Genomic DNA, 14931 nt, shown 5'->3' on the forward strand with positions numbered 1-14931 from the left:
GGGCCCACGCGGTTGCAGCGGCCGCCGGTGGGGATGACATGACGGGGTGTGTGTGCGCGTGAGGCGTCTGCTGCTTCTCGGTCCCCGACCCCCCCCGCCCTCCCTTGGGTGATAAACCCCGATAGCATCTATTTCCCCTGAGCGATTTCGTCCTCCGCCCTCTCCCGCTTTGTCTGCGTGTCTGTTTCGGCGTGTAGGAAAGAGGGATTCAGGAAACGTTTCCTTGGCTTGCTGGCATACAGAAAAGAGCAATGTGAGTTTTCCTCCTCCGATTTTCTGAAGCCAGTGCTGCAGTGTCAGGTACGGGATGGTGTGTGTGGAGAGAATACCCTGCTGAGCTATGCGACAAAAAAGGAAAAAAAAAGCTTAGGTGGTTCCTATGTGCGTTAGGATGCGTGTACACAGGGATCTGACTGGGAAGCTGGTTTGTTCGGGTTTTTGTGTGTGCTTTTTGTTTATTTGGTTTTGATTGCATATAGGTGGCGGGTGGAATGCTTGTCGGTTTGTGTGTCGTGCTATTACTGTTACGTTGCTTGTTGAGTGACTGTATCTTGAAATTTTAATGAGGAAGGATACAGGATTTCGTATGAAAAGCTGCCACTGGAAAAAAAAGGGCTCTTGTCAAAGTTAAAAGAGAGAGGTAGAAATCTTCCTTTTATGTAAAGAGAATTGGTTAGCATTCAGTTTGTCTTAGGAACACGGGGGCATTGTTAGCCTTTTGTAGATGTGTATTTGGTTTTTTGTGTGTGATGAAGAGAACTTAGCTATCAAAGAGGGTGTAGGGGGTAACTACATATCCATTAAGCTTTTTTTTTTTTCTTGAAGGTTGAGAGGCATTAAAATAGTTATAATCCATGACTGCATGTGAAAATGTATGTGCACTCAAATAAATAATACTATTTTAAAAACTATTTTATGTGTGAAAAATGAATCAGATCTAGCTCAATGAGTAGGTTTTTGGTTTGATAGATTGATTAATAAAATGTTAGAATACCAAAAGCTGAATACAGAGCCTTTTTATGGGAATAAACACATTCTGTCATCTAATTTATGCTTGGCATATCTTTCTTCCTCAGACCTGCATTGGAATGAAACAACAGGCGATATAGAGGGAGCACTGGCAGATGAACAGAATTCATTTCAACAGAATAAAAGCAGTAACAGTAAAAATAACAGCTACAGCAGTGCAATCCAGAAAGAAATTACACTGCCTTCAAGACTAATCTATTACATCAACAGAGAATCTGAAACCCCTTACCACATCCTGGATACAAGGGCAAGGCACCAGCAGAAACACGACAAGGTAGGGTAAAAAGAGCCTTATCTGCAGAATTTTCAAAACAGTGATATGTGATGTGAAACTGTGTTGAAATGTTTTATTTTGTAGATCTTCAAGATTTAATGGTGGTCCTTAATGGTCCTTGTAATGAAGAATGTAATTTCCCTTGTGTTAATTTAAAAACTAGTATTTTTAGTTTCAGAATGGTTCAGAAGCTGAAGAATAGACTTGTCTGATCCGTGCAAATTTTGGTGTCTTGACTTATGGTATACCACCATGAACAAAATGCTTCTTCCAAAATAGGTCTAGACTGCACAAATGTCTGCATAGGGAGTTTCTTTAGAATTCTGAAGTTACAGCTTGAGTTACTTGGCTTTGAGTGTATCATGCACTACCTAATAAATGCAGTACTGGTTTCCTGCCAGTGTATGACCGGCAAAGACCACTGTGAAGTGTTACCAGTTTTTGTCAAAGAGTACCTACTTTTTTCATTTTTAATGACAAGATCTAATATTTTATTTTGTATGGATGCATATAGTATTTTTTTTCTGAAATTGCATGGGATTGAATAAACTTTGGTTTTGTGAAGTAGTATGGTAAAGAAGTAAACCTACTCTGTACTGGTATTACTTAGGAGGTACCCCTTAGAATGATTTCACTGTATTTTTATAAATTTTTATTAAAAAAAATAATAATCTTCCCACAAGTTATAAAGCTAAAGTGAAGGTAAAGAAGGTTTGTACAGGAAGAGATTGCCATGGTAGAGAAAGGGACAGAAAAGCAGATGAGTATGTATGATATTACTGAAGGACTTAGCTACAAGGGAGTTTCTACTTATTGAATTGCAGTTATTTTGAAATTTCAGAAAGTTATTTTGTTATGCACTGTGTGTGTTTTGTTGCTATTATGTGCCATTTCAGATATGGGATTTATAGGGATGTATGAGCTTTGAAAAAAAGATGAGATAGTTGTACAGTTTTGATGTTTTAATGGCAAGAAAGGCTGCTAGGTTGCTTCTTAGCTTATTGAACCTGGATACCAGTGTGTGCCATATACACCATATATATTATGGATGGCACAGAAAAATGGCTTGATTGTTGGAAAGTGGAGAACTAATACCCCTTTAAAGTGAGACCACTCCCTTAAATAAACAGCAGGGATTTTCTGTTCTCCTCTTTGGCAAGGGGTATGGGAAGAAAGATTTGCAAGTGCTTGCAGACGTGTCTTTGGGAATAGTGCTTCCTCCATGTTTCTACGTTGTTTTTTCTCTTGGGAATACACAGAGTAAAATGTCTGCCAGTCTCTCCTTACTTACCTAGCATTCCCACAAGAACATTGCTGCCGTTGCCTATCCTTCCTATGTCCTACCTTATATCTTACCTGTTGGGGTAAAGCTCTGCAGAAATCAGTGCTGACAGAATTGGTATTGATTTCTGTGGTTATGCATGGTGCTGAGTGTGGTGTAAAGTGGATCTCCTTTCTACTCACTGTGTCCCTTTTAAGTGCAGAGAACGCTAACGCTGCAGTTTTGCCCACAGAAGGATTCTTTAAGATTGGGACTTCATGGACAGTTGACATTAGATTGATTTCATTCTTCTGGCACTAAACGTTTTTTCCTTTGATCCATTTAGTTGAAGGAAAGTGTTGATTGTGTTCCTTGTCTGGACTAATTTTTGCTTATCTTTCTTCCGGAGCACCATGGAGGGCTCCTCCCCTTCACCCCTCCTTGCATCTTGTGTATTTCCTTGCATGAGTTCCTTTCTTTACACTTACATCTATTTTACCAATATATAATAACAAATATTGTGGTTATTTTGTATTGTTTCATATTCACTGTAATCATCTCTGTAGAGCAATAATTTAGGAGGGGGAAGTCTGCTTACGTTGTAAAAGGAAAATAACCCATAAAGAAAACAGAATGCAATTGGATTGTAAAAGAGGGTTTTGACGTTTGTTTGGTTTGTGGTTTTTTTTTGGTGTATGGGATGTTTAGTACTAGATTTTATCCTTTCCCAGAATTAAAGTAAATATTACATTGTAATAAATCATGCTTGCAAAATTTTGCTGACTCCCACACTGGTAATAAAACAAAACAATAAAAATACTTATAGTTAGCTAAAGAAAAAAGCCTGTATTTATATCATTAGGATTGATTTTGATCATGGGGGAAAAAAAAAGTTATATACATACACAGGGAACAGCTGAGGTAAAAAATACTAGTTTTTCTTTCTTTCATTGTTCTTGGAACCATACACTCTTTATTTTCTTGTTAGCATTAATATACCATTTATACATGTGCTTTGCATACTCCCTAACTGTAGATATTATTCAGTAGACCCCTTTATGTGGAAGTTCATGATAGTGGCCAGAAGAACACAAACCATATGGATACTTTGTGGGATTAGGCCTGAATGTCTCAGATATGCTGAGTCACTATAAGGAGAGGGGAAGAGTAGAGGAAATTGTGTGCATGTGGGAAGAAAGAGGTAAAGCTAGAGAAGTATATTTATGTAAAATATTGTAAAATATTTTATTTATTAAATCCTCTTCTTTCAAAGCAAGAGTCTTGAACCTTGTTCATGAAAAGTATGTAGAAGTGAAAGTTTGGCAGAGAAGACAACATACCAGAGAATCAAAAATAAGTTACTTTCTTCGCATTGATCCTCTTTATCCCCTTTTGAATTTGGTGAAATGCCATCATAATGAGAGGGAGTATGTGATCTAAACTGTTGGCAGAACTTCTCTTACTCCTTCTTACTCTTCTAAGAAGTTTTTCTCACATTGAAAAAGAATGTTCACCCCAGTTTTGACTAAGTGAAGTGGTCCATCTCCAAGATGGACAGAATTCTAGTATATTATCTGTTTTCTCTTTGTGCTCTAAAAAGAAGCGTATTTTAAATACTGGGTACTTGAAGACTCATCTGTATACCTGTTTCCCCATAGTCAAATTAAGGCTAGCTGGCTTTGAGTTCTTCTGAGGTTTAGTGTGAAACACTCAAAAATTAGTCTGTTTATAAAGACACACAGAAGAAGCTCACAAGAATCATTGAACTTGATGAAAAGGTATGAGTCATCTGTGCTCTGTGGCTCTGTTTTTCTAATCTTCTGCAAATGGAGGTAGCATTTTGAATGAATAGATAATCTCTATTGAACTAGATGACTGAGTACTTTAATTTATTTTTGTAGATTGCATATACGGAATTGTTAGGATTCAGCAAGAAGACTTAATGGGACAGAACTTGTCACAAAAGGGTAGGAGCAAGTCCTTATGGTATCCAGCAGAGGGAAAAATCTTGCAATGCAAGATGTGATCTGAAGATAATAGGATTGCCAAAGAAGCACAACTCAGGGCAACCTTACTGAGTTTTGAGTGGAAAATAGCTTCAAGTAGGTGTGTATGAAGGACAACTGTATCTATTGGACAGTTTCTAACTGTTTTTAGATCATTGAATCTTAAGTTTTCAGAAGCTGTAAAGAAGCAATGCATAATTCTAAGCTGTTAGTGTAATTTTGGGGAGGAAGGAGATGTTAAGAAAACTGCTTTGTCAGACCCTAATGACTGGGAAAAAAATAATCTGATAGTAGTTTTAATGGTGAAGGCAAGTTCCACAACCCCACATATCCCCTCCCACCCCCCAAAAATACTAATTTTGTGATACTTTTCTTGGGGTGAAAACTGTTCAAGTCAGCTGTTCCTCGTTTAAATAGAGAAGTTATTTTGCTTTTCTTTAAAGGTTGAAATACAGTGCTGTCTCAGTCCTTCATGCAACTTTGGTATGTAGTATATGAAAGTTCAGAGGGAAAGCATCCATAAGATGAAAGAAAAACAATTGTATTGTAACAGAGGTGGTATTGAAGTAAAAGGAGGCCTGTTTTATAAAAGATGAAAGATCATGGTTAATAGTCTCTCAAGAGATGGAATCCTAAGAATTCTTACTAAAATTCAGATTAAAATCCTAAGCCTTAATTATTGTCTTCCTTTTCCTTGCCTATCTTAGGCCAGGTCTTCACTTTTAGTCCCCATTTAGTAAAAACTGATCAAAATAATGGACAAACTTCACTTAAGTGTATGAGTTGAAGACTTGGAGAATTTTTGTAGTATTTCAGCTGGCTTTGCATTTTTTTCAGAATCTTCTGTGGTGAAGCTTCAATTGATACTACTTGCAAATGGATTATTTTGTGTACTTTGTCTTTTTTTCTATTCTATATTGAATTTGTGTTAAGTCAAAGGCTTATCTGGATTCTGTGTCTTCAGTAGTTACTAACAGGAGGGTTGAAATCAGTCTCCCTATACTCTTTGGTTTCTGGGAGTAGAAGGCCATCTTCCTTTTGCCAGCTTACCCTTAAGTTGATCTAAGTACTGGTTTCCTAGTTGAAATGTGGGTTATAACATTTCTGAGACTTTTTTTTGGTAATATTTCTGTGTCCTTTAGTGAGCTTCAAGTGATAACCTAAAAAAGGTTTCAGTTCCTAAATGTTAGGTGGTGCAACACTTGCAATTGTTAGGCCTTGTTCTGAAATAATTTTTAAAAAGTTTTTAGATTGTCTTAACGTTTGTGAGAAGCTGGGTACTGTGGGAAAATAGTCCAATCTATGGATGCACTAGTTTATAAAGTCTTGTGAACAAAACTGTGAGAGACAAATGATTTTAGAGACCAGTGTCAGCACTACAGACAGGTATCTAAGTATTGTCATGTGGGAGAGAGGTGGGCTCTGGCCCTTAAGGTTAAAGGAGTAGCAGCAGGATTGTTTTCAGAGGTAGGCCCAAGTCTTTCACGTACCAACAATCATTGGTTAAAAGTAACGTTCTTCAAGGCTTGAGGCTCAAGTATGTCAGAGTAACCTCTATTACTAACCATTAAAAAGCAGAAAGAAATAATCAACAGGAACTTTTCTGAAATCTGGTATGTTTTAAACATGAGCTTTTACATGCTGCTGTGACATGTATGTATGCTGTTTCAGTATGAAGTGCTTTATTTCCAATGAATGGTGGAAGGTTACCTTGGCATATGTGCCATGTAGTAGATGTTTTCCAAACACTAAAAGGATAGTTTCTGTGTAAAATCCAAGAATAGGCAAACAGGGGAAAAAAAAAAAGTATAAGGAACTAATGTAATATATAGCCATGTTGATCTGTGACAGAACATTTGTTATTATCAAGAAGGAAGGTCTAGATGGTCTTTAATGGTGTAAAATCCATCTAAACCTGACTTAGGTTTCTAATTCTGAAATGGGAGTGATGAAACCCTTTGCTCAGCTGCTGTTATGAGAGGCAGCTTCTGGCCATGATTTTAGTCAGCAGAACTATATGCAAAAATAGATTTCTAAAAGCGATGAGCTTGTCATTTGGAGATCATTTCTGTATTAATATAGTAAATGACCCATAGGTATTGTCAGTCAGTTAAATAATGCTGTTACTTTTGTTTAAAGACTTGTGGCAGAATTAATATTTTTTTAAATATAAGGCATTGCATCTGGCATACTTTTACTGTGGAGAAAGTAAAACCAATATTGTACTTCACTTTTTATGATGATGGTTGTAAAATTCCTGAAAGTGTGGAAAAAGTGAATTATAGACAAATGATGCCCAAGCCCAGTACTGAAAACAGTGGAAGAGTTCAGGTTGTGACAGAACCAAGATTCCAGTTATAGCTTTCTAGTCCATTTCTTTCTCGAAACTTACAATAAGCTAATGACTGACTTGAAAGAAACTGGAATTCTCTCTGTATATGGATTTTTAGCTTGGAAAAAAAACCCCTGAGAGCTACTGCTTTGCACTACTAGCACTCTTAGAATGACCATGAAAATACACAGTAAGAGATCTAGTCCATAAATATTCTTCAAAATATATGCCACACTATATTCTCATTTGAATTTATATTTCTATGCCAATCAGAAAAACACTAGATTTCAGATTACACTTTAGGCATTGTATTACATAGTAGCTGATAAGAGAATACTGTGAAATTATAAGATGTATAACAGAATTCCACTTCCTTCCATTATGGTGGTACGTGATGCATGTGACTTCTGAAACAGCTGATGACAACTCACTGATAGATTTCTGTGATAACTGGTTACAGAAAAAATGTCTGCTTTGAGATTAAAAACTTCAGTTTACTTACCTTCACCTAGTGACTTTCGAGGGTGTCTATCTATTATTAAATTGGCTTAACAAAATCTGTATTTGGTTGCAGCAGTGGTGATCACATTCTGTTGAATTCAGAACAGGTTTTTTTGCTAAACTGCAGAGATTTAAAATCCAATGTTTTGAGCTGAGTTTGAAGAACACGCCCTACTGCAGGGTAGCAAATTTGTGTCAGCTGCTTTGGAGCAATTGCTTATGTGTACAGGCTTACATCTGTTAAGTGAGGCACAGTAATAGCTAGCAAGTGGCATTTTATATATGGAAGTATTTTTTTTCAGTAACAGCAATAATTAGGTATAATTCTACAAGAAGAACATTTTCTTATGATAGTGACCAAAAATTCAAGCTACTTTAAAAAAATTAAACTGCAGAAAGAGAGAGAATTCATGCTTTATGGCTTAGAAACTTAAGGGATTATCTACATGTGTCATTGATTTGGTTTGATTGGACAAAAGAAAAGCTACAGCAGATCAGACTAGATGCCCAGACTAGCTGTCCCTGAGAGCAATCAGAAGCAGTTGCCTGGGGAGGGATATAAAGCTATCAGTCATGGGTTGGTGCTTCCTAGACTGGTCTCCCAGACTCCAGCAGTTTGTGGTGCAGGGCCTTCTGGAAGCAGAATTTGTCCTTTGGATTTAATAGCCCCCTGATGGGAGTTTCTGATCTTGAGATCATTCAGTTTTTGATGTGTTGGTTTTTGTTTGTTTTGGTTTTTTACACACATACATTTTTTTTGTATCTGTGATGTCTTGTGCTGAAGTTTTAGCATTTTGGCATGTTTCAAAAGCTGAAGATGTATACCAGTAGACTGTGATTGCTTTTGAAGTGTGTTTTATTTGAGGTGCTATGTCATCCTCCACACCTAAGCATGTTTTTGATCAGTTAAGTAGCCTGCATATTCTTGAAAGGAAAGATATTAAAGATTTTGGCTTATTTAGTTGGTTTCGAGTTGACAGTCTAAACAACAGTAGTGACAAAACACAAAATTTAGCGTATGGGAAGGAAATGCTGCACTTTTATCCAACAGAGAAGAGTGTATTTTTATTTCTAAGCTAACCCCAGAAAAAGTTTAAAGTCACTTTTGCTCTTTTGTGGTCAACTTGGTCAAGTATAGTGTTTGGGATCACTGGTAGTATTGCTTCTAGAATGACTTTAACAAATTGTTATGCTTCTGACTGACTTAATCAGTTCTGATTAGGCAGTGACTTTTTTCCATGTTACTGTGTTGCAGGAATGTTACTATTGGTAAATTATTATCCTGTCTTAAAAGACTCAGTCTTTTTGGTTTGTATGTAGATACATCAAAATTACTATGCTTATCTTTGAGCAGGAGATATTTTGAAACACTTCAAAAAACTAGGTACTCTTCTGTAGTTCTCATTTCTTTTGTTTCAGAACTATCTTAAAGGAACAGTACATGTTCTTCTAAATTTCTACATAGTTAATATTGAAATCTTCTTGGTGGCATATGTAGGAAGACGTAGTTTTATGTAAATGCTACATGTGAAGGACACTCAAAGCAGTAGTTCTGGTAACTCCAAGTGGAGTCTTTTTGGGATAAAACTAATTACAGCCCTTTTCTGCAAAAAAAAAAAAGTGTATGCCTTTTAAAATTAAATTTCTACATGTTGAAAACATAATGAAGTTCCTTTTGATACTTATTCATTGGTTTCACTGTGGGTAAAATTGGAGCAGGAGCTGCAAAACATGTTTTTTTTTTACATATATGCTGGCTTTTATCCTTGAAGATTTTCTCTGCTATCTCTTGATGGACATTCTCTAAAGTCATCAAGTCACCTGTTTATACTTAATCTGTTTCATGCTGGTAATTCAGAGCAGATGTAAATTCAGTTTGCCAGGCCAGCTTATCTGAGCAAATTGGTGAACAGGTGAAACAAATGTTAATATAATTTACTAAAAAAAATGTAACAGAGAAAGCTCGATACCAGTTTGCTTCTGTATTATTTTAGATACCACCTAGGAATATTATATTTTAAATTATCGTTTAAGGTTATTTGTGTTTTTTTATTAAACAAAAAATCAGTCTTTAGTTAAGAGATTGTTTAATGGTATTAAAGACCTTTAGAATATTTTGTAACTACACTTTTTAAAAGCACCTTGATAACAAACCTTTGTGACCCTGTTCAAAAGGAAATTATTATTCTGGGGGCAAAGAATGCTGAACTAACATAGGCAATGTCACAGCTACTTTTAGAAATATTTTTTTTAAAATATATTGAAGGATTTTAGAGATATTTTGGATACCTTTTCTGAGGAGTAAGATGAAAATCAGTGCTGTTCTGTGTAGAACATGAAAGGAAGAGAAACACCCTCTGTAGAAAAATTTCCAAAGGAGAGAGAATTGTAGGCGTTGTGAGCCATAGAAGCTAACCTTCATATTCAGTGATGCTGTAAAGTAGCTAGAACTTCATATGAGTTTTACGACATACCTGACAATTCATTGTGGTGTTTAATAATAAACAGTATTTTTTTCTTTCAGTAAAAGGGTTTAGCCATATATTCCATAATATTTCAACTTCATGTAGTTACTAATGCTGTATCAAATTACTGTATAAATAAACATAATTTGATTAGAACATTATCAGGGAAGAGGTTCCTTGAAATTCAGATCCACCCTGCTGGAACAGTGTCTTCACAAAATGGAATTCTTTGAGCATCTCTTATCTTCTCCTTATTTGTCTAGATAACAAATGAGCATATTTTAAATGTTTTTGGCTTCAGTTATAACTGTATTGAAAAGAATAAAGATTAACATTTTTATCTCTGCCAGAAAATGAATATTCTGAATTTTGAGGTGTGCTGCCTAGATGAGATGAGCTGATGTTGGGTGTTGTGTTTTTTTTGGTTGATGTTGTATGTTGAGCAACATCAGTCTTTTGTATGCTGGTTTGGTTAAAATGCTAAGTACAAAGCCTTTCATTGTGAAGGGATTACTTTAAAGGAGTCATTCATAAAATGTGTACAAGCCTTGCCATGGTTTTCTTTCTTAAAGGCGTGTATCATGAATTCTTTAATTATTTCGTGTCTTTTAAAGTGAGTGAAGGCAATAACATAATTAAAATAACAGTATACTACATTAATTATGCTTTTGTTACATGGCCATCTGGCTATGGCAAAAAATAGACATTTATATGAATCTTTTTTCTTATTTTCTTGGTTTTGTGAGGAATGAGTGTGGATTTGAAAGCATGCATTTCATGTACCATTTGCCTCTCCTCATTCAACCTCTAAATAGGTAAATCCTTTAGAATCCAAATTTGGTACAGGGCCAAAGTTTTTTGTATCACTATGAGATTAATGAAAATAGACACGTTTTCCGTAACTTCATTTTTCATAGGTGTTTGTCACATATTTATTATGTATAAAGTTCAGTGATTCTTTTGACAACTTTAAGTGTTCTGCAAAACTATATAGTACTCCTGTGTGTTCATGTTTACAGGCTGTACATCTGGCCCAGGCAAGTTTCCAGATTGAGGCCTTTGGTTCCAAATTCATCCTTGACCTCACACTGAATAAGTAAGTGCACAATTTGAGGTTTCTTTTTTTCCTGCTCTAATTGTCTTATAGTATAAGGTCAGGGCACATGAAATCCCAAGATCTGCACAAAAATATGCTGCTATCGAAGTCTACTAATACAGCGTAATATTTAGCCTTTAGGTGCTGAAACTGTTAATCTTGCTGGTGCTCAAAACATAAGTACTTTTAAAATTTGATAATTATAAAATAAATGGCAATAAAAGTGACATTCTAATATCAGTAGTGTTTGAAAGGTGTGGGTTTTCTTGTGCATTTTTTAACTTATTGATGAACTGTAATACGGATGTTATTTCAGTTGCTCAGGTTTTAGGAATATTGTAAATAATTGTATGAATGGCTTATGCTTTAATGATTTGGAAAACATGCTATTGTCACTGAAATAATGAAATTCCTAATGAGGTGGAAATCGTGATGATTTGGCTGTACTTGAAGTTGCAGCCACCGTCTTCTAATTAGTAAGACAGACCATTTTAGATAATTGTCAGGTCTAGAAAATCTGACTTGTAATACACGTAAATGGTTGTTTGATTTTTTTGTATCACATCTAATTATATCCCCAGCTGAAGGTATGGGACTATGTGTTGTTCTAAAAAACGTAATGAAGTTCTTTGCCACTGAAAGTTTACACTGAGAAAATTTAGGAATATGAAGTAAAAAAACCAATATTAAATATTGGAAAGGTCAGATTATCTAAGGTATTGCTTAAAAGTTAGTCTGCACCTTCTGCTACCTTGAGTCTTTCAGCATACTTAAAGGAGAAACAAATTTACATAAAAAATTGCATACTGATTTTAAAAAAACCCTATGTGTTCTGCTTGTCTTCAGGTCTATATGAGGTCTTTTTATACTTGTCTTAACTGTCATGTAATGGAAGTTGGAGTTTTTTGTCTTAAAACCCAATTGATGTAAAAAGTGTTCACTTTTAAAGTGTTTATTGATTTCAGTAAATTCACATTTTGTCCTCAAACAATACTGTCTATTCAGTATTTGTTGGAACAATATATTTGAGCAATCAGTGATCCTAGTGTATCTGAACATTTTTTTTTATTTATGTATTATATACATACACAAATGTGTGTGGTGCTAACAAATTAATTTTTAATCCTCTTTCCCATCACCATGTAAAAAGCTTTAAGTAGCTATTCTTCTGATGAAGGACAAGTGTTTCTGCCACTAACTTGTGTCCTGTTTGGCAGTCTTTATGTTCCAGTGTAGTACTAAAACACATTGGAGTAATAAAATCATTAAGATTGTAGAAGACCTTGAAGATCATCAAGTCCAACCATCAGCCAGGATGCTGTTGGCCTTGGCCACCTGGGCACACTGCTGGCTCATGTTCAGCCAGCTGTCAATCAACACCCTGAGGTTGAGGTCACTCTCTGCTGGGCAGCTCTCCAATTATGAGGGGGACCATTTTGCTCCTGGTCCCTGTCCCTTAGCTTTGGGAGTGGGATTCCCTCTATATAACTGGTCCTGTCACCAAAGGCTGAGGCAAAGAAGTCATTCAGTACCTCAGCTTTTTCTCCATCTTTCGTCACTGTTTCCTCCTGCGTGTAATAGGGGATGGAGGGTCTCCTTGTCTTTCTTTTGTTGTTAATATTTTTATAGAATATTTTCTTGTTATCCTTTACTGTAGAGGCCAGAATTATTTCTAGCTGGGCTTTGGACCTTCTAATTCTCTCCTTGCATAGCTTCACTGCATTTTTGTAGTCATTGTCAGAGGCCTGCCCATTCCTCCAAAGGCCATAGATTCTTTTTTTCTCCCTGAGCACCAGCCAAAGCTCCCTGTTCAGCCAGGCTGGTCTTCTATGCCACCAGCTCACCATACAGCACATGAGGATGGCCTGCCTCCTGTGCCTTCAAGACTTGCTTCTTGAAGAATGTCCAGCCTTCCTGGCCTCCTATACCATTCAGAATTATTTCCAAGGGATTCTGTCAGTCAGGCTACTGAACAAGTTGAAGTTTGCCCTTCGGAAGACTAGGGTAGCAGTTTTGCTGTCCCCCCTCTCCTGGCACCTCCAAGAATAGAGGACTCTTAACAATTTGTGGAAATTAGAGAGCAAAACTACTAAAAAGAGTGAATAAAAAATGTCTACTTGCTGTTGTTTTTTTGTTTGTTTGTTTTTTTAGTGATGAGTGAAGTTGGCTAAATTTCCTAGTGGTTTTCAGCTGATGGTCTAGCACCAGTCTCTAAAAAAAGCAGTCTTCTGTAGCACTGGGGATGGAGCCATGCTAGAGCCTTTCCCCACTGTGACTGTGGTGGCTGAGGCACATAGAAGAAATGTGCCTGAGCTGGACAGAAACAGTGGATAAAAATCAAAGACAAAATCTTTTCTTCCTACTGAAAACTTTTCTAAACATTTAGGATTATGGGGGAAGGGAAAAAAACACCACCAAAACCAGCCTGTAGTTTTCACTTTTTTTTTCCACTTCCCTATAGTCATGTAGATTTCTAGGAAAATGGGTTTTCTTTTCATTAAAGAGATGATAGGAATAAGATCTGGCATCTTTGGCATGAACTGAACATAACCCCCACCCTCATTTGCAACATAGCTTAAATGTTTGTGATGTTAAAATATTACTCTTGTGAGCAGTCAGTTTATGTGAAGTGCAGTATTACAGCCAATTTTATCCATCAGTTTAAAGCTTATAATTATTGTGTAGCATTTGTGGTGTATGTTTCTGTAGGGCTGAATTTAACTTGAGCATAGTCCCAGAGGAGATTACATGGTTAACATAATTTTAAAACCAGAAAGGCAATAACTGAATGATTTACGAATGTGTTTGATTATTGTTTTTTTTCTCAAGATTCTTTTTTAATGGAAATAAAAAAACTAGTCAGTTTTCCAGAAGGAAACTTCAAATATTTATAACATTTTCTTAAATAAAAGCTTAAGTGTTTAGGGCACTAAGTGGATCCTAGAAGATACACAAGCTGTGTAAATTAAATGTTTATTAAATGATAATACTACTGTGGTAAGTTTAATTCTAGTCTTGTTTTTTACAATTTTTTCCATGTGAGATGTGAAGAACTTGGTATTAGGTTTTTACAACAATGTGTGTGTGCTCCTGTAAGTGCAGTCTTGAGTGCCTCAGCTGTATATAACTGCCTCATTTGATACTCCCAGAGCTGGAGGCAATCTATGAATAGTTGTCATTTGCCTCAGTGGGCAGTTCACATACAGAAAGACATAAAAATAGATACTAAAACCCTCCATATTTTTCCAGACACATTGATGTGTGAAAAAAACTTTCTTGTGTCCTTTTAAAAATTATGAAAAACTTATGATGGTGTGAAGAAGCTTCCTTCTCAACTACTGTGCTCAGCTGTAAATTAGAAGCATTAGTTATAAACAATATTTTGGTTATTCTGTCTTCTCCTAGTATTTTCTTTCTGTAATTTGAAGTGTTTAGTGCAATTCTCTTCAGGTATTTTTAATCTTGTTACTAAGGATATGATACAAATGTGTACTTTAAAATCTTGTATGTGCATGTGCATTCGTATGTTGACTAGTGTGTTCTGTCTAGTCTTTTACCCATTCACTTTTCCAGGAGAGAAGAGGCAGCAGCAATCCTGCCATTCAACAGGGGCTTGCACTCTTAGCTCAATTATAGCTCTCAAATATTTCCAGCTCAGTATTGTGTGCTTCTTTCATTCTTCCTTGAATTTTCCAGATCAGTCCTTATAATATTTTTCTTCATCTCATCCCCATCTCTTTGGCAAATATTTGTGTGCATATCTGTCTGTATGTATATAGGTTTTATGGGGGAGAACTTGTAAGTGTAGAAATTAATGTTGCAGTCTCTTACTTTCAAGCACTCAAGTTTTGGATTCCCCTGTAATAATAAGTAATGTCCTTATGCCTGCTGTGCCATGCATGAGTAGAGTTGTGCTCCATAAAATTGCTATCAATAAAATAACTGACAGCAGAGCTGATTTCAGCAG

At 36.0% G+C, this 14931-nt stretch overlaps 1 protein-coding gene across 1 annotated transcript in view; it reads left to right on the forward strand.

Annotated features, from left to right (window-relative positions):
* Positions 1-14931, forward strand: part of ADAM23 (ADAM metallopeptidase domain 23) — a 95287-nt gene that overhangs the window by 35120 nt on the left and 45236 nt on the right. Inside the window, exons 7-8 of the mRNA XM_010007375.1 lie at positions 1077-1303; positions 10888-10964. Of these exons, the coding sequence (XP_010005677.1) occupies positions 1077-1303; positions 10888-10964 (304 nt within the window). The remainder of the gene's footprint in view (positions 1-1076; positions 1304-10887; positions 10965-14931) is intronic.

Source organism: Chaetura pelagica, unplaced genomic scaffold (genome assembly GCF_000747805.2).
Source record: "Chaetura pelagica isolate M959 unplaced genomic scaffold, ChaPel_1.0 scaffold21, whole genome shotgun sequence".
Classification (NCBI taxonomy): Eukaryota; Metazoa; Chordata; class Aves; order Apodiformes; family Apodidae; genus Chaetura; species Chaetura pelagica.